Below are 24,190 nucleotides of genomic sequence, written 5' to 3'. Positions count from 1 at the left end.
AATTTGTAAATTAAAACATGCATGCAGTTGGAAACTTCAATTTAGGAGTACGTACAGCCACATTTTCAAAAATAAATGTGAAAAAACTTAAATGAAAAACAGGCTTAAAACATGATGAAAATTATAAAATACCTTTTGAATTTGTCGCAAATTTTAAAGAAAAATATTTTAACAGCATAGTATATTACCCCCTCCATTTTTTTTTTTTTTGAAATACCCCTCCATTTTGTTTGAATTACTTGTTTGAATTCTAACAAGTTCATAATAGAAAAACCTAAAAAACCAGAGATCCTAATCCATAAAAAATGTATATATTTGTTAATTCTTTATTTTTACACTAAGTTTTATGTATGATCTATACTATGCAAGATTATTCTTTTTTTTATACAAGGAAGATTAGAAGTAGAAAAACTCAAATCCCGAGACATCCCTCATGAAAGGGGACAACTATAATTCATTTGGCTAGGCAAAACTATTTTAAATTAATGAAAAATGGGCAAACGATTTGATTATCTAAAGGCAAGGCATGAGATACGATCAATAAAAAAAAGTAATTGAAAATTCAAGTTTATTTACTCATTCATTTATTAAAAACTAAAAAGGGACAAAAGCATGCAATAATATAAAGGTCATTAGATCAACAATCGAGCAGCCAAATGCTCAAAACGATAACAATAAAGCAAAACGTTGCTTGGCTTAAAAAACCCGGTCTGGATGAACAGTCTTAAATAAAATAGTGATATACAATCACTCTTCCATGGTTGTTGTCATACATTCCAATCCAATTTCTTAACATAATGCAAAATCAATCAGAGATCGCCCTAACATCCGTTTTGGCAAATCTTAACTCTTTTATATTTTACTACAACTCGACTACAAGTAGTCTATGAATCTATAGGGAACAGCTTTTTAACATTACAAACACAACAGAGTACAGAATCATGGATACCAAAACTACCCAAAATTGCAGTAACAAAAAATTGATCTAGAAAGTGTTGAAACCTAGTACATACATACATACATGTTAATATTACTCCCAAACATTCTTTGAATTTCAATGGTGATTGATGACCTTACTGTCTCCCCCACCTTGGCCCGCCCTTGCAAGTGAAGCTGCATTTATCTGATCGATGCAGCAGTCGCAATTAACACTCCAATATCAAGCTTTCCCCGCAAGGAGCACAGCCACAAGCCAAAGGTTTTAACTAACAGCTTTTCTGAATCTACTGTTAGTATACAATGGATACTTACAGATGAACAACCGGGTGTTTTGGCTCAAAGACTTCCTTTGTCATCCACTATTTGTCTAGATTCTGTCCAGCAAACACCTCCGCATAGATACAGCAAATTGTCCAACCTTGTGAGGATGGAGGAGAACAGCACATATCCCTAAACAAACAGCGGCAAATGAAATTATGAATATACTAGGGCGAGAGCGGAAGACTGTCCCAGAACCAATGTGACTGCATGACTTTCTTGGCCATTCCTTTAAATGTTTAACATTCATGACAACCTCTCTATTCAACAGGGGAACAGTTTCACTTCTACCACTAGAAGCTGAGCATGTCAGTGCTCCCACCTTAGCATTTGCTATTATCTCTGTATCCTGCAAATGAAATATTAATTAATCATTTAAGCAAATAATTACACGCCAGTTGGAAACTCAAATATAGGGGAATGATCTCTCAATCTTCAGATATCATCAAATTAGACAGCTAGAAAGCTCTTAATAGATAACATCAGTAGCAGACTAGAAGGAAAAAAATGTTAAGAAAATATCTTGCAAGAGTAAGAGACAATATAGTTTGCATAGACAAATTTATATAGCAAAAGAACTTATAAAGAACTAGATATTTAGAACATATGCACGCCACAGCAAACATTTTTTCAATCTTAAAGAATCATCTAATCGTTTGCCTCAATTTCCATGAAATAAAAAAACAAAAAATTTCTCCTCAACATATTTTATGGATTCCACTACTTTTACAAACCCCAACAAAGACGTCTCAAAAGCTTTCTCAACCCAGGCACATTTTACAGGTCCCACCACTTTTACAAAATCCTCCCCCCCCCCCCCCCCCCCAACCCTCCCTGGGGCCCCCCCGAAAAAAAACCTATTTCAGAGATTTTCAATCCAAAGCTGGCCTACATGTCCATTATCGGGGGATGTGTCACCACACTTGTGACTTTTTCAGTTTTAATTTATTCTGTATTTGGCAAGTAATGCACCAGTGAATGTTGAATCCACATCATCTTCCACCCTAGTCATAAGGGAAAGAGGTGCCACTTGATCAGCTAGTCATCAGCCATACGGTAAAATACACCAATACCCCTTGTGATTTGATGCTTTTCTATCATGATTCCTTGGGTTTCCAATCTTCTTAATCACACTACTAGTGGACAAATGGAATCCTTCAAAATGTCATGGGAACAAATTTACACTTCTTACCCATCTTATTAATATAAAAGAAACATAAAAATTATAACAAAGGGTTAGAAAGAGAGGGAGAGGGGTTCAGAGAAAGAACCTCTGGAGAGAGTGCTGCCACAAGGCCACCCCCTCGCCACACCCCCATTGGCATGCCGCTGACCACAGCAGCAAGGCTTATCTTGGAAGAGGAGGGAGATTACAAAGAGAGAATAGCAAGTTAATCACGACCATTGGTTTGGGGGAAATGAGAATGAGAAGTACGGCGGTGGCAAGAGAAGAGTACAAAGGATAGGAAGGAAAGGGCCCTATGTTAGATGCTATGGTTCAGAGATATTAATGCTAGTGGTTTCACGCACTTTACAAAGCCTTTCTATAATGCTTTGTATTTGAGTCTGGATGTCTATGCTTAGAGGTAGGGGAGAACTGAGAGGCAGTGTTTGTTGCCAAAGGGACACCTCGGTTGATTATGCAGTGACAAAATATTTTCCATTCCGTACATCTAGGTATTTCCACCTTCACCAGTTGACATTGAGAACAGTGCCACTACTATTTATCACTCCAACTCTCTCTCTCCCCTCCTCCCCCCCCCCTCGCCCCGGGGGTGAAAAAAAAAAACCTCTTCTGCTACCTATAATTTTTTTATGTTTGCTTCTTATATTCCATTGCTATAATTAAATGGATAAGAAATTCTGGTCAAAAGGAAATTAAAAAAATATTAAAATATTTTATTGTGGCATAATCTTATTAGTTCATAACATGTGACCTTCACGTGTACAACAGCTGTTGAGATGGAAGAACCGTGTCAATTCATTTACCAATTTGTATATTAAGAAATCTATAAATCCACACACTAGGTAAATACATATTGTTAACAAGTTAAAAGATGAGCAAAGGAAAGAGAAAAAAAAAAAATGAAGGCAGATTAAGTTAGCACTTCAATCTTGAACTTGCAAACCAGATTCACAATCAGCAAAAGCTTAAGCACAAAATATTTTAAGTCCTCACCTGGCCATTGACCGAGAGTGCATTATCTTCGGAAGCACTTTGAGAAATAGAATTCCCTTTTGGTACAGATCCTGATTGCAGCACTGAACTTTCCCTTTTCTTATGTTTTTTACGAAGAATCTCTCTCGCATTGTCAGTGTACTTTTTTAGTAAGCTCAAATCAGCATCAAAGGTGCCATTAACTATGCTGTCAAATTTCAAGTTATTTAACACAATCTTCAGTTTCTTCAACAGTTTCTCCAAAATCGTAGTAGAGTCATTACATATCAGAAAGCTCAAAATATTATTAAATCTTTGAATCTGTGAAGCAGTGATAGGCTTTTGAAAGTTTTCTGATGCAGGATCCTTAAGTAACCATGCTATATCTAAAAGAAATTCGGCAAATGTCGACTGTCTCAATGCAGAAAAATCACACAAGTCAGTCAGAGGGCCAATAGCCGCAATCTCTGATCCTTTCAGGAAAAGAGAAGCATCAAACCTCTGCTGTAATATCTCCATTTCAGCACAAGTTTCTTTGTCCCCAATGAGTATTGGAATGAAGTTCGACAAGCCAGACTCATTCTCAACCTAAAAAAATAGATTTATCTTTAACCAGTTAGCAACATTTCCATCACACTTTGCAATTTTTTTTTTATCAAGTATCATGATTTGCAATGTTCATGTAGCCAACAACATTTCTCCTTAACAATATAGAAATTTACCATTTTCAGTAACCAATCACTGCATCTCCGCATGTTCTAGTATTCAACAATCATGGACTATGCTACCAAAACAGTCGTAAGTGATTGCGCAAAATGCTTAGTGTTGGCATCAAGTCTCAACACTTAATGATCATCCAAACTGAATTAAATACAGATGCAAAAGCAATACCACATAGCATATATGCAACATAGAGCCATGCAAACAGAAATGATTTTCAGGCAAATTTAATGCATACACTAAGACAGCCCCATGCCAAAACAAGATCACATAACATACAAAAGCATGACCCATATGGATCCCAGGAAAACCAATACATGTTGCAAAATAAAACAATAAATTTACAACTTTTTTGCAACTAATTTACAACTCTATTTCAAATGGAGGGTAGCTATGTAAAATCAAAATTATTTTCAATGAAGTGGCACAATGACATTGGTTGGTTGTAAAATGAGTTATAAAATAGTTGTAAAAAAGTTGTAGGTATATCATCACTCAAATTTAAATATATGTATGTATACATATTAGGGTTACCATATCATGATTATATCCTAGTAATATTTTTATAAATAATCAAAGATTTTATTAAAATACATGAAACATATAACCAAGTACACAGGACTTGAACAAGAGGATCATATCCAAGTAATATAAAATCAGGCAAATGTTTCCCCTTTTTATATAAATAATAGAACTTCATTAAAAGCACCAAAGACGCAATCCAAACATACTTGATGTATGCAAGAGAGAAAATCTAGCAGGAGAAGAAAATACACAAAAATTATGAAAGTTAAGCCTATTAAAGCCAATGGACATATGTCAATATGGACAAGAAAATCTCCAAAAAAATGTAATACAGAAACAAATCCAGAATTAAGATATAATACTATCCAAAATACGTACCTCAACAAAGGCAGGACCAAAGAGATCTGGTTCAGTTTGGGGAACGTGTATCTTGTATAACTGGTGGTTACAACTAGAAGCAGAATCCCCTCAGTCTGACCATGGAGAGGTGCCACACAATAATCATCTGTAAGATACTTTCCGGCAAAAGATACAAGAAACCTGACAACAAAACCTTCTTAAGCTTTATATTACCAAAATAAGATTTTTAGTACATACCAAAAACACAAACAAAATTGTTTTGGTACATAAACAAGTTTTACAGTTGCAAATAGAAATACAAGAAAAGTGACTTCAAGGGTTAAAAAATAATATCATTCAAGTGTGACAAAAGTAGCATACCAATAAAATATATTTAAACTGGATGACACCTATTCAAGATAGAGGATTGCATCAAAACGAGAGTCCAAACAACAGCATTTATTAAGTTTTCCAATTGTGCTAAAAGCAGTTGATGTGTTGGCAGCTCAGGTTGGTTCTATTCTTCTGGTTTGGAACTGCCGGGGCCTAGCCTGACCGCGGCATCTTGTTCCATCAGGGCCATGCTTAGATTACACAACCCGACCATCTCTTCTATGAGAAACCAAATTATCTGCTGCAGATGTCAAAGTAGGCAGCTCATCCATTACAATTGAAAAATGTATGGTTTTAACTCAATCTCAAGCTGAGCTTGAAGTGTCTTCGTTGTAGCTAATCAAAACAACCTGCTTATGTAATTTAAATCAGGTGTATGTGCAACTTTCATGTAATACGCACAACACCAGACAATAGCCAAAAACTACACCCTACCATTAGATATATGGCTTACTATCTGCTTATGTGGATTAGGCATATAATAATTCAAAGGTATGTATATTTCCAAAAACCAAAGTGATATCTTCCTGCAATACCTTTTATTATGGACTAATAAACATAATACCTTTTGTTATAAAAGAAAGCGTGTACCTAAATTTGCATGATAGTGGACAATTTGGAAAGTTATATTAAAAGTCTAAAATGTTTTATTTTCCTTTAAATTTGTATCTTTGGCAGCTGAACAATAGAGAGAGTAGATTGAAACATCCCACACCCCAGCAATAAGAAGAAAAGATTTATCCATGTTAATCATGCGTTAAAAAACACATGAATGAAACCTGAGGAAACAAACAGATGTTTCTGGTAAAATAGGGCCCCATACTGTCAATGCATACCGCAATTTAGATTGTAGTAAATTACTTCCACAAGTGACAAACTGCAGGGGCTTTCCAGCCTCAAAACATATAGGATGAACATAGTGAAGCCTTGGCACTTTCACCTCCACCTCAACTTTCATCACATAAGGTCTACCTACATCCATTCAGGTATTCAGTTAATGTTAAAAGGGAAACAAGAAAGTTGGAAACACCAAACAGACTCTAACAAAGCAATCCATTTAGAAATTGAAAAAATCAGTACTTGAAAACTAAACATCTTAGGATAAGATTGCCACAGATAAAGAGTAGGATGACACAAACATCCAGTAATTTTTCTTTACAAGTAAAACATCCAGTAATGTTTCAGGTCTCATACTTTCTCAAGTAAACAACTAAATCAAACGGACTCAGAAAGGATTTCTGAAAAACTAAATTATTTGGGTAGCGCTCGGGTTAAATGAATTTAATGGGCTCATTAAGAACTTTCCTTGATAAAGTAATTACGCTAAAAAGTAAACAAAAATCATCGCATGAATGAGGGTGTTAACATAAATCATGGTTAGCAATTAGAAAACACCAACACTTAAAACTTACCAAATAATATATATAAGTAGGATGATTATAATAGATACGAGTCCATTGACTAAACAAGCTAAGTAATAACTAATTCTCACCCAAATTCAAGTTATTGTTTGTTTTCTCTCTCCTCTTTTTTCTCTCCGTACGTAAAAGTTTCCAAAATTTTTTTCACGTCTAAGATGGTAGTTATGGCTTCTTGACGTTGCTGGTGGAATTTGTTTGGAAGGAAGATGCCTTCCATGAAGCGTATTGTCATTGAATCAAAGTTATTCGAAGTGAGTAGAGAGGGACGTGAGGTGCTTCTTACAGAGAAAGGTTGGACGGTCGTGAAAAGTTTGAGCTTGGGTGTAGATTCTGCACGATGGTTTTCGAGAACTTTGGAGGGATGTGCAAAAACTGGAAGCAAGGGGTTTTACTCTGCTCACCGTGAAGGAGGCAAAGCTTTCATCGCACAATAGTGTTCAAACGCTTGCGGCGTTTACATGGCTTTGGTGGAGTACTGTGGGGGAGGCCGTCAAAACTTCATTTTTATCCCAAAGGACAGGGATGGAGCGGGGTGGAGAAATATTGCAGTAGCGTTACAGGAGGTTGGTAGAGAAGGGGGGAAAAATTTCCTTCCATCTCCACCTCGGTCGTACATGGAGGCTTTGGAGTTGTCTCGAGACGTGCAAAAACAAGAGAAATCATGTTTTCAAAAGTTAGACGGCAATACTCTTTCGGCAAGTAACCAGTACGATGAAGGAGTTGGCAGTGCATGGTTGGGGCAGAAAGTAGATAGGGTGCTAAAGGAACTAAATGATATGCAGTGGAGGATGAAGGAGATGTCTGACCATTTAGTTAAGTTGAAACGCTGCGTTGAAGGATTATCTGAAGGGGAGTGGTGCATGGGCTCGGGCCCTGGCCCGTTCGAGGGAATGAAAATGGGAGAGGTTCAGTTCAGTGGGCCTGTAGCCCAAGGCATGGGTGGGTCCAAAGGCAAGGCTAAGGTGGGTAGTTTGGGAACTGGGCTTCAGCCCAAGAAGACTTATCCAACGGGCTCCTCTTGGTGCAAGAAGATACCGCACGGCGAAGGCCCATCAGAGTCCAGACCCGAGGCACCGACGCCGGCGAAGTCTCAGATGTCGCCGCCGAAGACCTTGGAGGTGCCGGCAGTAGTAGAGCCGTCGTCCGAAGCCGTATTGGGGCAAAATGGAGCCGAGTCGAGTATTGTTGCTCCTATAGTCATCACGGGACCTACGCAGAACAAGTCGAAGGCGGTCTCTGTCCTAGTTCCGACGACCGCAGCTGTCATTCCACCGACAATGGTGGCTAGGCCTACACAGACGACGTTGGCTGATAATGGGTAGGCCTTGACGTCGCTCTCTGTAGCATCTGTCGACTCGGGACTTGCACAGAACGGGTCGCAAATTTCACAAGAGGCATCTGGAGATGTTTTTGCTTCAAACAGTGGTGTTATGGTGGTATATGGAGTTGTGGAACAAGATGTGCTTTCTGTGACGGAGCCAGATGGGGTAGATTTGCAGTTGGCTATCTGTGTAGAGGAGTGTTTTAACAGGGGTGACGTGGATCCAATACGCATGGTTCCTCCAAATCCAAATTCAAACCAGTTCATCTCGGATTGGGTGTTTAAAAAAATGGAGGAATTGAAATCTATTCTTGGGGTGTCTTGTCCAGGATTTGAAGAACAATTCAGGGCTCTTCTTGTTGCCATCGAAGATAATCGTTCGAAGTCCACCACTAAGAGAGATAGGGAACTTAAAAGGCTTGAATGCTCTATAAATTATGAAGTGAAGGAGGGAGTAGTGGAAGGGATAGAATGAAAGGGAGGGGAGTTTCTATTGTCCATGAAACTTAAGATCCTCTCATGGAACGTGCGAGGGCTTAATGATCGCAATAAGCGCCTTCGCATTAAATCTTTATTGCGATCGTGGAAGGTTGATGTGGTATGTATTCAAGAAACAAAATTGAGGACCGTTGATAGAAGACTCATTCGTAGTTTGTGGGGATGTTTGTATGTAGGTTGGTCTTATTTGCCTTCGGAAGGAGCGGCCGGGGGCATTCTCTTAATGTGGGATAAAAGGGTTGTGGAGGTGACTGAGGAATGCATTGGGACTTATTCGGTTGCTAATCTTTTTAAAAATGTAGTATATGGGTGGGAATGGGCTTATGTAGGCATTTATGGGCCTAATTCGTATAGTGAGAGGAGAAGACTTTGGGAGGAGTTGGCAGGCGTACATTGTCTATGGGACGTGCCGTGGTGTATGGGTGGAGATTTCAACATCACTAGCTTTCCGAGTGAGAGATCAGGTAACTCTCGCATTTCTACAGCTATGGAGGAGTTTTCTGAGTTTATGTTTGATTTGGACCATATGGATCTTCCCCTTATTGGGGGTGAGTTCACATGGTCCAATAGTAGGAGATGGTCGAGACTTGACAGGTTTATTATTTCTCCTTCTTGGGAAGCTCACTTTCCGGAATTGAGGCAGAAGCGATTGGCCCTGGTCTGTTCGGATCATTTCCCTATCTTGTTAGATTGCGGAAGAGTTCAGAGGGGCCGCCAGTATTTCAAGTTCGAAAATGTGGTTAACAACGGAAGGATTTGGTGAGAAAGTTCGTTCTTGGTGGTCTTCTTACCAGCTCACGGGTACACCTAGCTTCATTCTTGCAGGCAAGCTTAAAGCTTTAAAGCAAGATTTAAAGAGGTGGAACACGAAAGTCTTTGGCAATATTGACAACCAGAAGACTACCTTTATGGAGGAATTACAAGAGTTGGAGGGGAAGGTATCGAGGGGAGATACTTCCGAAGAGGCTCGGTTGAGGAAGAATGTGGTGGAGACTGAACTAGAGAGAGTGTTGCTAATGGAGGAGACCTCATGGGGACAAAAATCCAGGGCTCTTTGGTTAAAAGAAGGAGATAAATGTACAAAGTTCTTCCATAGAGTGGCTAACTCACATAGGCGCAACAACACTATTGAGACACTCAAGACAGGTAATATAATTCTCTCTTCCCCTATTGAACTAAAGGATCATATTGTGAATTACTATGAGAATTTGCTTACGAAACCGGCTAGCTGGAGGCCGAAGCTCGATTTGCCTTTTGAGTCAATTGACATACAAAGTGTGAATTGGCTAGAAAGATCTTTTGAAGAGGATGAGGTGTATAAGGTCATTAGCAGTATGGCTAAAGACAAAGCGCCTGGGCCGGATGGTTTTTCGATGGGTTTTTTCCAACATTGTTGGGAGATTGTGAAAGGTAATGTGATGCAGGTTTTTCTTGAATTTCATGCTTTCAAAAAATTTGAGAAATGCCTTAATGCGACGTTCCTAGCTCTCATACCGAAGAAACATGGGGCGATGAAAGTGGAGGATTTCCGTCCTATAAGCCTGGTGAGTGGGGTTTACAAAATTATTTCAAAACACCAAAATGCATTTGTACGAGGGCAGCAGATCCTTGATTCGGTTCTTATTGCCAATGAGTGTTTGGACCACAGGTTGAAGGAGGGCACACCAGGTATCCTATGTAAGCTTGATATGGAGAAAGCATATGACCACGTAAATTGGGATTTCCTCCTATACTCTCTTGGGAGATGCGGTTTTGGTGACAGGTGAATTTCATGGATTCGCCATTGTATTACTACTGCTCGATTCTCAGTGTTAGTTAATGGTACCCTTGCAGGCTTCTTTAATAGTTCGCGTGGACTGAGGCAAGGGGACCCTTTGTCTTCATTCCTTTTCGTTATTGTCATGGAGGCACTTGGCCGGATGGTGAAGACTGCGGTTGAGGGTGGTTTCTTTTCTGGATTTTCGGTGGGTAATGAAACAAATGGTTCTATTATGATCTCACATCTTCTATTTGCAGATGATACACTCCTTTTTGTGATGCGGAGTTGGGTCAAATTCAAGCTCTACGAGCACTTTTGTTATGCTTTGAAGCAGCGTCGGGGCTTAAGGTCAACCTTGGCAAATCTGAGATGGTGTCGGTGGGTGAGGTGCCTCAAATAAGCAATCTAGTAGCTCTCTTGGGGTGCAATGTGTCTTCTCTGCCCATGAAATATTTGGGCCTCCCTTTGGGGCCGCCTTTCAAAGCAAGAGCTATTTGGGAAGGGGTTATTGAGAAAGTGGAGAAGAAAAGGTTGGCTGGGTGGAAACGGTTGTATCTATCTAAGAGAGGGCGGATTACACTAATCACAAGCACTTTATCTAATCTTCCGACCTATTTCCTATCTTTATTTCCGTTGCCTGCTGGGGTGGCTAATAGGATAGAGAAGTTATTTCGGGTTTTTTGTGGGGTGGTTTGGGGGAGGAAAACAAACTTCATCTTGTCAATTGGAATAAAGTTTGTTCCCCAATAGCGAGTGGAAGTTTGGGTGTGCGTAATCTAAAGACTTTCAACAAAGCGTTATTGGGGAAATGGTTATGGAGGTATCATTTGGAGGGTGAGTCTTTGTGGAAGGAAGTTGTTAACTCTAGACATGGAGGTGCTTGGGGTGGTTGGTGCACTAATTTGGTGAGGGAGCGGTATGGCGTGGGTTTGTGGAGATATATTAGGGGGGGTTGGCAGTGTTTCGAAAACAACATCCGTTATGTGGTTGGCCAGGGTACTAGTATCAGGTTTTGGCAGGATGTTTGGTGTGGTGAACACTCTTTGGAGAGGGCCTTCCTAGAGCTCTATAGCATTGCAGTTAATAGGGAGGCTACGGTGGCAGATGTGTTAGTGTTTGCTCATGGTACCTATCATTGGAACATTCTATTCACTCGGGATAATCATGACTGGGAGCTGTCTACCGTTGCAGAATTTTTCAGCTTACTACATTCCTCAGGAGATGTCGCAAGAAGTTCTATGGCACAGGTTGATAGAATACAATGGAGAACCAGTAGTAGCAAGAAGTTCACATTGAAGGCATATTATAAAAGGCTGGCTTCACAAGGTAATGTACCTTTCCCGTGGAAGAGCATTTGGAGATCATGCGTACCCTCCAAAATAGCTTTCTTTGTGTGGACTGCAGCCCTGGGGAATATTTTAACCACGGACAACTTGCGGAGGAGGGGTCTCATTGTGATGGATTGGTGTTATATGTGCAAAAAAATGGGGAATCAGTAGACCACCTTTTATTGCATTGTGAGGTGACAAGAGAGTTGTGGGATGGGATATTTAGTAGAGTGAATGTTGCTTGGGTTATGCCGTCAAAGGTGGCTGATATGCTTGCCTACTGGAAGGATATTCAAGGCTGTCCCCAGGTGGCCGCAGTTTGGAAGATGATACCTTTATGCATTATGTGGTGTATTTGGATGGAGAGGAACGCGAGGTGTTTTGAAGATAGAGAGAGAACAATAGCGGAGCTTCAGAATTTTTTTCTACACACTTTACTTCTATGGTTTTCAGCTATTGTCCTTAATGGAAACAATGTGCATGATTTCTTATCTTTAATGTAGTTATCTTAGAATGTATTTAGACGTTTTCTTTTGTATACTCCCCGTGTATCTGGGCTATGCCTATCTTTCATTCATTTCAATGAAACTTTCTTCTTACTTAACAAAAAAAAAAAAGAAAAACTAATTCTCACCCAAAAAAAATCTGTTTACAAAATCCCAGAGTATCATACGTGTGCAAATTTTTGTTTATCACAATCCAACACTCCCTCATGGATGTAGCATTGAGATGTACATCCAATGACAACACATAATTATCTGAGCTTCTCGAGTTCCACACCCATAAAAGTGGTAAGAATAGAATTGAAACCAGTAATATAAAATACCCATATATACCAACACAATAAACAAGAGTGTTCCTTGAGTAGCAGCACATGCAGCTATGTATAGGAACCTCCATTTCTTTTTCATGAGAGAGAGAGAGAGAGAGAGCATAGCGATATAAAAGCAGAGCATATAGGCACAAACATACCTTTCATAACCTGAAAAATCATGTCATTGATAAAAACAAGTATAGTTCCTCTTCCAGATAGCATCCTTCCGGGGGCAACAACAAAGTCATGGAGATATGATATGGGATCTTCAGATAACTGTTTGATGCATTAAAGAAACGTGAAGTCAATTTTATAAATTCTGCTGATAATTAGGAAATAAAGGGAAAAAACATACATTGTAAAGACAAGTAGAGATTATTTGTGACAGCCTAACAACACCTATCTTGTTATTATACTTCAAATATATTGAATGACACTTTTATTGGTCATATAAAACTCAATACATAAAAAAAAATGACATTTATTTATCTGTTGATATATAAATCTTATTGATGAAAGGGAAGGCATAATCAAAGTACATGGGGTATACATCAAATACAACTAGTGAGAGAGAAGAGATTAAGAGATTCCAGGGAACTAAAAGTAGAAACACATAGGTAGGCTGTCATCAATGGAAAAGTGCATTGAAAAAGAAAGCCTTAAGGTCTTTGGTAGTCCTTGAGGTGTCTTTGAAATTCAGTCATTTCTTTCCCTCCATATGCACCACATCAAACAATCATGATCATAGCGAAACGGATATGAAACTGCCCCTTCCAACGTGCTAACATATTTAGCCCTCATCTAGACATCACCCAACTCAATCCAAAGAGATTAATAACAGCCTACCATAATGTGGAAGCCTCATGGTAGAGTAAGAGATGATCCACAAATTTCCCATACCTCTTGCACATATAATTGTACCATCATAACATCTCTTTCTCAGGTTGTCCAAAGTAAGGATCTTCCCTAGTGTTGCTGTGCAAGCAAACAAAGCTGCTTTCAAGGGAGTTTTGTTACTCCAATGGTTTTCCATGGAAAAGTAATGTCATCATGGGGGACTAGGGCATTATAAAATTACATCCTCAAAGTTCAAACACTCCTCTACTTGGTATGCCTTGGCGCATCTCGTTTTTCACTCTAATCTTCCCCTAAGAGAATACAACCAAGCATAGACGTAAAGAGGTGCACCTTCACGTCTTGTGCCACTCAGAAAAACACCACTTCCAATGAGAAGGAAGATTTGAGACATGCAAGTTGTTTACCACCTATGCATCCCTATCCATAGCAAGATGCATCATGCAAGAACTTTATCTTTTAAATCCTCCACCTCATATTTGATGTATTGGCAAATTTTCCAGTGCATTTTTTTTAACATTTTTTTTTTATAGGTAATCAAAGATATTGTATTCATAGAAATAGGCAAGGCCCAGGTACACAGGAAGTATACATGAAAAAACGCCTAGCTAGAGGTTACAATAGAAAGAAGAAGATCGTGTACACTAGATCCGCCCATAGGAGCAATGACTTAAAAAAGAAAGCTTTAAGCTCAACCAAAGATCTCTCATGATCATCAAAACATCTAGCATTTCTCTCACTCCAAATACACCAACACATGCATATTGGTACCAATCTCCAAATTGCCGCTTATTTTTAACATTAGAAGTGATAAAAAGAAATATATGTAGCAATAATTGAAAAGGGTATCCAATACAGTAAACTTGTGTCAGATGTGAACTTTTACATATGGACTAGAGCTTCAAACTCGAAATTAATTTTTTTCTGTTTTGGGTGCAAATATTGTGTGTGCATATGAGCATGGCATCATGGTATGTTTATTATCAACAATTAAGACAGTTCTCCACAGCCTCACGATTCATTAATAAATGAGTAATTAATAAGACAGACAGTGAAAAATGCATCAGACCAGGACTTTTATATTTACATAAATACATGGATCTATGACATAAATGTGACTAATCAATTGTGCTAGTTCATCATAACAGTAAAACATTCATTAAGAAAGGATCCAATAAAGATATTACCTTCACCCACATAAATTTTGGCATTGCAACAAAGAAAGTTAATATCGTACATCCAGGGCGAATATAACCCTCCAACTCGACAGGCATACTGGACAGCCATTGGAATATCTGAAAAAACATTTTAACACATGTTAAATCAATTCTTCAATTCTATGAGAGCAAAGAGATCTGGTCTCTTTTGAAATACTAAACTGCAGCAATAAAGCTTTAAATACTTGGTGCCGCAGTCTTCTGGGGAATTCTGCTGGATTCCAATCATAAAGCTTAAATGAGATCCGACCTGTTGGACACTACAATTATATAAGTAGTCAGTATATCCCCAGGATAGCCCCTCCTGTGAACCAAAGAAAGATGGCAATGTAGCTGCCATAGCAGTCAGCAGAGACCCACCAGAGATGAGTAAGGCGTCTTATTGTCATAGTACAATGGAGATGGTGAACATTTGGTATTATCTTTCCCCCCTTGCGTTTGGGTTTCGCCGGAAGCCACAAAAGATGCAACGGTATCAGTAGGGATGTTCTGGAAATCAAGAGCCGAGCCAAGAGTGGTTACTTGTCCATCTTCAGACTCCAAGGCTGCTTCCGTTTCAGCTATTGGGCTGCTCCAGTATAGACCATCTACATCATAGACAACTATATGATACCATTTTATCATATAAGAACTGCAACTTTCTAGCAGTCACTTCAAATAAATATAAATGCTCCATCACACGCATGTATAGAGCTAGTTGTATTGATTGAAATTTACTGTTCTTTTTTCTGCTCACCATCACAAGGGACATCTTCAGTCTGCATGAGCCCTTGAGGTTCATTTTCCACTGCAACTTTAGAATCACCAGGCTTCCTTCGCCGTCTATTGTTGTGGCGCTCTAATTTTCTTCGACAACTGCGTTTACCTTCATCAAAATCTGATAAGATGTGAAACCTGCCAACAATTACGCATGAGTAGCAAGGACGATGCTGATCAATTGGCAACTGTCACCCCTAAATCATATTGTTTTTTTTTCTCTTCACAAGTAATAAGAGAATTTTATTACTAACTAAATAGGCAAAGCCCAAATACATGGGAAGTATACAAGAGAAAACACCTAAATACAAGCTAGAAACTTTTTTTTTTTTTTATTAGTACCTAAATACAAGCTAGAAACTAGAAAAGGCTAAAAGCAAATCATGAAGATTATCTCCATTCAATACAAGAGCCTTAGCCCAAATACACAAAGTACTAAAGAAAAACTCCCTAAGTTCTCTATCCAGCGTTCTCTATTTTCAAAGCACCACCCATTCCTTTCCAACCATAAGCACCAAATCAAACACGAAGGGATCATCTTCCATATGGCAACGATACGATGTCTCCCCTTAAAACCTTGCCTACATGCAAAAAGATCCACCACTTGCTTAGGCGCCACCCAAGAAATACCCATCCTACCAAAAATCTCATCCCACAAAGTCTTAACCGCCTCACAATGAAGAAATAGATGATTAACAGATTCACCATTTTTTTTACACATAAAGCACCAATCCACAACAAATAATCCACACTTTCTCAAATTATCCATGGTCAAAATTTTTCCAAGAGACACCAACCAACATAAAAGAAAAATTTTATTCATCATCCCCACACACCACACTTTTTTTATTTTTTTCTCTTACCAAATATGCGGTGTATGGATGATGAGTAGAAGAATTCAATTAGTTTAAGAAGAATAAAACCAAAAAAAATTAAAAATAATTAAAAATAAGTGTGGTATGTGGTGTGTAGGATGATAAGTAGCAAAGCTCAACAGAAAATGCCACCTTACTTGGCACCTTAGATCTCCAAATGCATTTCCAGGGGTATTTATTGACACAATGACATATTAACACCTAATAAAAGGAGCTAACCGAAAATCTGGAATTTCCAGCATGAATCCACAGCAGACTATCCTCCCTTCCTTGAACAATCTTCATATCATATAATCTTCCAAAAAAATAGAGCCTACATTCACTTCGCAATCATGCACATCTCTAATAAAATTGACATTCCACTAAAGATTATTATTTAAAAAAGTAAAGGAATCAGCCACTGCAGCATCTTCATCTCTAGCAATCCTAAAAAGGGAGGGACAAATATTCTTTAGAGCTGAATCCCCACACCAAATATCATGCCAAAAATTAATCCTTGTCTCATCCCCCACCTTATATTTAAAATGATTGACAAATTCCCCCCAACCCATCTGAATAGACTTCCACAAACCCACCCCATACGCTCCTCTTACTTCATTAGAACACCATCTCCCCCACATCCTACCATATTTAACATCAACGATATTTCCCCATAATGCATCCCTCTCAAGATGATACCTACAAAGCCATTTTCCAAGAAGAGCATTGTTAAAGAGCCTCAAATTTCGCACCCCCAATCCTTCACAAGAAACCTGTGAACAAACTTTATTCCAACTAACCAAGTGAAACTTTCTTTCCTCCCCCAAAAAAATTCCAAAAGATCCTCTCAATTCTATTTGCAACCCCTGACCCCTGCAAGCAAAGGGAAAAGAAAAAGGAAATACGTAGGAAGATTAGACAACGTACTCCTTATCCAAGTAATTCTTCCCCCTTCAGACAAATATACCTTTTTCCAGCAACTAACCTCCTCTCAATCTTCTCAATCACACCACCCCATATCACTAAAGATTTGTGAGGAGTGCCCAAAGAAAGACCGATACATCTCATAGGTAAAGAAGATACCTTACATCCCAAGATATTAGCCAAATCCAAAATATTCATAACAAAGCCCACTGAAACAATTTCAGACTTAGATAAGTTAATTCTAAGACCAGAAATAGCTTCAAAATATAGCAAAAAAGAACTCTCAAAGAATGAAGATGATCCTGATTGGTCTCTAGGGATGTAATCGGTCCGGTCCAGTCGGTCTTAGAGGATAATTTCAGACTGGACCAATTTTTTCGGTCCACCAAAAATCGGGACCAAACCGGACCGCTTTGGTCTGCTCCGGTTGGTCTTATTGGGGTATTTTGGTACAGGCCATTGTTTTCTTTTTTTTTTCAAGTTTTTGACAAAAAATTATATAAAATGATAAAAAAATTCAAGTGAACGATATAATCTAAGTTGTCTAACTAAGTCTATACTTAACCAATTAAGTATTTTAATTAAGTATAATAAATTAATAATGCTAATAGTATGTGTACTATCAATAATTAATAGTTAATACTTTGTCTTAAAATTCTTAACCTTTATATAATCTAAGCATAAATAATTAGGTTCGAAGAGAATTGAATAATTATTTATAATTAGTTAGAAGAATTTTTTTTTATATAAGTAATTAGTTAGAAGAAATTACATAATTACTTGCTTTTAATTTATATAACTACTTAAAAAATTATAAATATCATAAAAAAAATTATTTAAAAACTTATATATTAAAATCGGCCCGGTCCGGTGAACAAAACATGAGACTGGACTGAAAATCCAATTTCTCTAATCTCTTGGATCGAGACCAACTGGTCTCTTAATCAGTCCAGTCGATTTTCTCGGTCAGAAGGAAAAATTTTACACCCCTATTGGTCTCACTAAAACTTAAGTGTCGTCTGCAAAAAGGTGTGAGACTTTTATGCTGCCCCGAGACTCATCTCCCACCAAAAATCTCGTCAAGAATCTCTCATCCACCGCCGCTTCAATCATTCTAGTCAAAACATCCATAATTAGAACAAAAAGAAAATGAGGCAAAGGATCCCCATGTCTCAAGCCACGGGAACTATTAAAGAAACCAACTGGGGTGCCATTCACCAAAATAGAGAATCTAACCGTCGAAATACAATGTTTGATTCACAAACACCAGCTCTCTCCAAAATCATATCTCCCAATTAAGTATAAGAGAAACTCTCAATTAACATAATCATATGCCTTTTCCATGTCCAATTTAACTAGGATACCACAGACTCACCTAATCTAATTCTACTTTCCAAGCATTCATTAGCAATTAGAACCGAATCAAGAATTTATCTTCCCCTCATAAACATTTCAAGATAATCTTTTCCATCACCACACTCATGCGGTTAGCTAACACCTTGGAAATGATTTTGTACACCCCATTGACCAAACTAATAGGCTGAAAATCCCTCATTTCCACAACCCCCACCTTTTTAGGAATAAGTGCAATAAATTTAGAGAAAAGTCAATTCGTTAAAACCCTTCATAACATCTTCTCGCACAATATCCCAACAAGCTTGAAAAAAAGTCGTAGAAAAACAGTCCGGGCCCGTAGCTTTATTCCTTGTCATTCCTTTAACCACATCAAGTACTTCTTCTTCTACAAAAGCTCTCTCCAACCACTCCGCACTCAACTGATCAATGGAGTCAAAAATCAGGCCATCTAATTTAGGACTCCAAGAGTATTCTCCCCGAAAAAGCTTCTCATAAAAATTCATAATATGTTTCTTAATAGCCAAATGATCTGAAAGAATGCTGTTGCCATCATGAAGAACCTCAATAGTATTATTTCTTTGATGAGAATTCACCATTTGGTGAAAAAACTTGGTACACTTGTCGCCTTCCTTCAACCAAAAAGCCCAAGATTTTTGCCTCCAAGAAATTTCCTCCATGAGAGTGATTTTCTCTAAATCAGCAACCACCCATTTTTTTTCTCTCCATTTCCTAAACCGAAATTTCCCCCAACAACTCTCTATCCTCCAAAAACTCCAAAAGACACTTTCTCTGATTTTCCACATTCCCAAAAACCTCCACATATCATTTCTTCAAGTCTTGTTTTAAAGTTTTGAGTTTTCCAGCCAAAACAAAACTCAGAGTACCAGGAAAATGGTATGAAGACCACCAAATCCTCACCCTATCCACGAAGCCCTCATCCTCCAACCACATGCTTTCAAATTTAAAGTACATACGCCCTCCAATAATGCCCCCACAATCCAACATAATGGGATAATGATCAGAACAAATCATCAGTAGTCTCTTCTGACACAAATCAGGAAAATAAGCTTCCCAAGAAGCCAACACCAAAATTTGTCCAGCCTAGGCCATGCCCTCCTCCCATTGGACCACATATAATCCCCACCCGCCATAGGAAAATCAATAAGATCCAACTCAAAAATGAGATCTGAAAAGATAGTAATTGCATGAGAGATATGAGAACCCCCCCCCCCCCCAAAAAAAAAACTCGATAGCTAGGAAACCGAGTAATGCTGAAATCCCCTCCGAAACACCAAGGAAGATCCCACCAACCGCAAAGACCCGCTATTTTATCCCACAAAATTCTCCTACTACTGTCCAAATTAGGGCCATAAACACCCGCAAAAGCCCATTCGAATCTGTCATCCACATTCTTAAAATGACAAGCCACCACATATTCTCCCACATAATGTTCTATCAACTTCACAACCCTCCTATCCCACATAATAATGATGCCTCCTGAAGCCCCATTCGAAACTAATGCAGCCCACACCACACAATGACAGCTCCACAAACTATTAACAATAGCTTGATAAAAAACTTCAATTTCGTTTCCTGAAAGCAAATTACATAGCCCTCCACTTACGGATCAAATTCTTCACCCAGAGACGTTTTCTAAAATCATTTAGCCCTTGAACGTTCCAAGAAATGATCTTTGGTTTCATTGATAACAATAGGCAGCCCTCTCCTTACCTTTACCTCTATACGCTCCATTCCCTACATTATAGTTGATGGAACCAGACAATCTCTTCAATTCCCTCTCCTTTTTTGAAGCAGATCTAGCCAAAGAAGGTTGACCAACCTCAATAGCTATAAGGAGAGCTCTAAATTTTTCCTCAAATCCATTACAAGAGATCACCATACAATCCTTAATTTCATCCACCTTTCTCAATACCCAATCAGACAAGTTATTTTTCCATTCAATGCCTAGAGGAATGGAACATGACGGGTTCAAGAGCAAATTCCTCATCTGATTCAGACAACTCACCAGATTCTCGACACTCAGATGAGTCAGATCCTTCCCCTCCACCAAGAACCATCTGCAAATCTGAGTTGATAAATTGGGTACAAGGAACCCTAAAAACAGTCTTCTCGGCAGACCCAGGGGCAAACACCCTCAACTCCTCACTACAATCACCCTTTCCCACTACGTCTCCCCCTACAACCTGACCTATACCCCCATTACATAGCTGTGACGAGGGCAAAGATGGCATCAACCCCTCACTATTCTCCTTAAAGTGAAAATCATTCTTTGAAGCCATGGGAACAAGAGAAGACGTCGGCAGCCGCATCACCAGAGCATAACTAGACGCCAGAGTACCCTCAGAAAAGTTGTCTGCCATCATTGACCCATTCTATGTTGACGACATAGCCATCAGAGCCATCGTTAGTTTGGGCTAAGCTGCCACTCTTATCGGGCTCTTGGGTCTCAGAAGCCCTTGTTGAAGCTTAGCCCGGCATTTCACAAGCCTATAAATTTGGCCTTAAGCCCAGAAACTCCCCCGTTGCCTCCTTAAACTCCTTAAGACCCACAGATTCACAGCCCAGACCCCCATCTACTTTCTTCAGCAACGCTTCAATTTTCAAACCTCTCCTTCCAGCCAATAAGTTCCCCCCGAATATGCCATAGCAACGCCTCGACTTCTCCAAACCTCTACATCACCTCGGAAGGCCAGCCATCGGCACAGCCAACTTTACAATTACGCTGGGACTCACCTTTCAAGCAATCCTTACTATTTCTTCCTTCCAACACGAGATCATCCTTCCTATAATCTCCATTGCCACCATTTTGACGTGAACCAGTTGACCTAGTCACCGGCTTCATCAACGCCGACAAGAACAAAACTTCACGAGAAGAATTAGCACCTCTGCTAGAAGTGCCTATGATCACCTCTTTCCCTATATAGTCTCGTGGAGCACCACCACTATTAGTTGCACCTCTGTTCTCAAGAGCTGAAATAGAGGGTTGAAAGCCTATCATCTCTCTCATCTTCCTCATAAAACCAGCCCATCCAGTCCCTTTCCAACCTTTTGCGATCACAATAATGCCCTTCCCAGTTCCAGTACCATACTCAACCGACTTCATAAAACTACCATACGAGTTGTGGCATGTTTGAACCAAGAAAGATCTATCACCCTCCCTTCTAGTCTGATATGATCCTTGTTGCCAAAAGACCTCAAACACTCCTCCACAACCATAGCCATCCAGTTCACCATCCCTCTACTAAGATAAAGAGACTTCTTCGTCTTCCTACTCTTCTAAAAAATACAGAAAAGATTGCCACCTTTGCTGAGAAAAACCAAGATCTTTGCTTCTACCCATAGTCTATGCTCCATCTTTACCTTGCTAAGAAATAGCTCCAAGCCCCGATATAAAGATATTAACTTGAATAAAGGAAAAAAAAACAAACAGAAAGAAAGAAACTGGTAAGATTGACGATTATTCCTGCGAGGCCGGGAATAGGAAGACGAAGAAAACCTCAAAAGGCAATCAAAAATAAAAACATATTCGAATCTTGTCAACTAAAAACACTTTACCACCATCGCAACTTCAATAGGCAACTTAGCAATCGACTTTGGACTCTCCTATCTCTATGCATAAGTTTACATAAACGCATGAATTGTCATCAAAATCCACGATCCCTTTCATACATAAGATACAGACTATAAATGTCCATCTAGCATCTACAAAAGTGAGAAATCTCTTAGTGTTGCAATATTCACTACAAAAAATTCCTTGTCGCATTCAAAATAACCCTTGCATCTAACTTCGTCAAAACAATTTCTTAGCCAAACTAAAGTATAATCTCAAAAGAAAAAAGAAATTGACTTAGAGAATCTGAAACCTCAAAAACCAATAGAATCGAGCTTACTTGCCGCACTGCTGGCAATATCTCTTAGCGTCTCCATCAAGCACAACCGAGCTCGCATGGGCGCACCGCAGGCAAACCCTATGCCTGCGGTGATACCCTTTGAGCTCGCTAATATCGGCCTCGCACCCGGGGACCTGGCACCTAGCCGCAGCCCGAGGGGTCCGGGTCGATGTCCGCGCCGTCCGGACCCGCTTCTTCCCGGGCGCGCTCTCTTCCATCTCCATCTTTTCGTCCAATTCCGGGCACGCGCAGGGGACCCGACCCGCCAAGAAATTGGAGCATATCAGCCTCGGATCACGTTTTCGGATACGACTATTAGTCGAATCATCTGGATCCTCTGGCGGAAGTTCAAGAACCTCAGGAGAGAACGGCGGCGGGTCGTGGTGGTGATCGTGGTCCAGGGAGATGGAAAAGTGCTCATCTACGTTGAAGTCAAGGAGGTCACCGAAGTCCCAGAGAGAAGAGGACGGGTCTTCTTCGGCCACCGTGGGGTGCACCGCCTCCATTTGCTCCGAAACCGTAGGTTTTGGAGATCGTTGAAGCGGAGGAGTTTCCATATATCACTTAATCCAAAAGCAAAATTTGTCTCCAAAAAAAAAAAAAACCGGAGACACCGGGTGCTGACGTGGCACGGTGGTTGGAGAGTTGGCGGAGAAGAGAAGGTGACTGAGCCAGCTGGGTTGTTGGGTGGGTGGTTGGGTTGGTTAGCTGTTGCCTGTTGGAGAATGGAGACCGGAGCCTCCTGGATTTTTCATAGGAAAATGCAATGAGCTAATCGTGGCAACACGAAGTTTTGTAATTATCATCGACGCAAGGTGTAAAGCCACAAGCCTCTACATCACGCGCCTTCTTAAGCGCTGGCTGATGGCCATTTTTTATGTTATGTTTGAACGGTGAGAATATTTAAAAAGTATTTAGAATATTTATGAATAGTAATAAAAAAATAATAATAAAATAATAAATAAAAAATAATAAATAGTAAAAAAATAAATAAAAAATAATAATAAAATAAAAAATAATAATAAAAATACTTAAAGTATTTTTAATATCCAAACGTAATCTTACACTCTGGTTACGCGTGAGATGGTCGCGTGCAATTGAGGCGGGAGGTGAGAGTTCGTTGTCAACGGAGACTATGGTGATGAGTCTGATGACATGGCTCCAATAATATCGGATTTTCACGGGCAATTGACGGCAGAAGCATCTTCCATCCCCCCACACCAGAAACGTAAATTAAAACTTAAAACAGCATAATAGTCTGCCGTCTACGTGCTTACAGAAAAAGTAATACGATATATAACAAAGAACGAAATATGTGTGGCGACCGGTTTCGAACACCCTGCCTGTTTTTTTATTCTCATATTCCTTCCTATCCCTTTTCCCTTTTTTTTTCTGTTCAGGATTAATTTTTTCTTTTTTATTTTTTTTTAAATACTCTATAAAAAAATAAAAAAATGTTTAGAATCCTGAATTCGGGATCTAAAAAGTGTCCTAAATGATTTTTTTTCTTTTTTATTTAGTGATTAAAAAATTATTTTTAAATGATGTTATGAATTTTTTTATTTTTTTAAAAATATTTATAATGATTAAAAAAATACATGAAAAAAAAGAAAAATAAAAAAGTAAAATAGACTATTCGGTAGCCTAATTCGGGCCACTTTTTCGGTGACTTTAGCAGAATTCTAAAAAATATTACATAAAAATAAATTTACTAATTGACGAGATTTTATATTATTAGTTATATCTACTTTATAATAAAATTAGATTTATAATCTAACATATCA

General features: G+C 39.0%; 1 protein-coding gene across 1 annotated transcript; it reads right to left on the bottom strand.

The window, feature by feature from the left end:
* Positions 1–811: 811 nt before the first annotated feature.
* On the bottom strand, positions 812–23,246 carry LOC121241650 (squamosa promoter-binding-like protein 7). The gene is given in 11 exon segments (XM_041139514.1): positions 812–1,606; positions 3,437–4,003; positions 5,039–5,127; positions 5,130–5,200; positions 6,229–6,364; positions 12,692–12,809; positions 14,576–14,683; positions 14,791–14,865; positions 14,966–15,207; positions 15,342–15,499; positions 22,407–23,246. Coding segments are annotated over 11 exon segments (2,421 nt in total). The 5' UTR covers positions 22,964–23,246; the 3' UTR covers positions 812–1,306.
* Between the last annotated feature and the right edge of the window lie 944 nt (positions 23,247–24,190).

Source organism: Juglans microcarpa x Juglans regia, chromosome 1D (assembly GCF_004785595.1).
Source record: "Juglans microcarpa x Juglans regia isolate MS1-56 chromosome 1D, Jm3101_v1.0, whole genome shotgun sequence".
NCBI classification, from domain to species: domain Eukaryota; kingdom Viridiplantae; phylum Streptophyta; class Magnoliopsida; order Fagales; family Juglandaceae; genus Juglans; species Juglans microcarpa x Juglans regia.
This window is presented reverse-complemented; position numbering and strand designations above follow the sequence as displayed.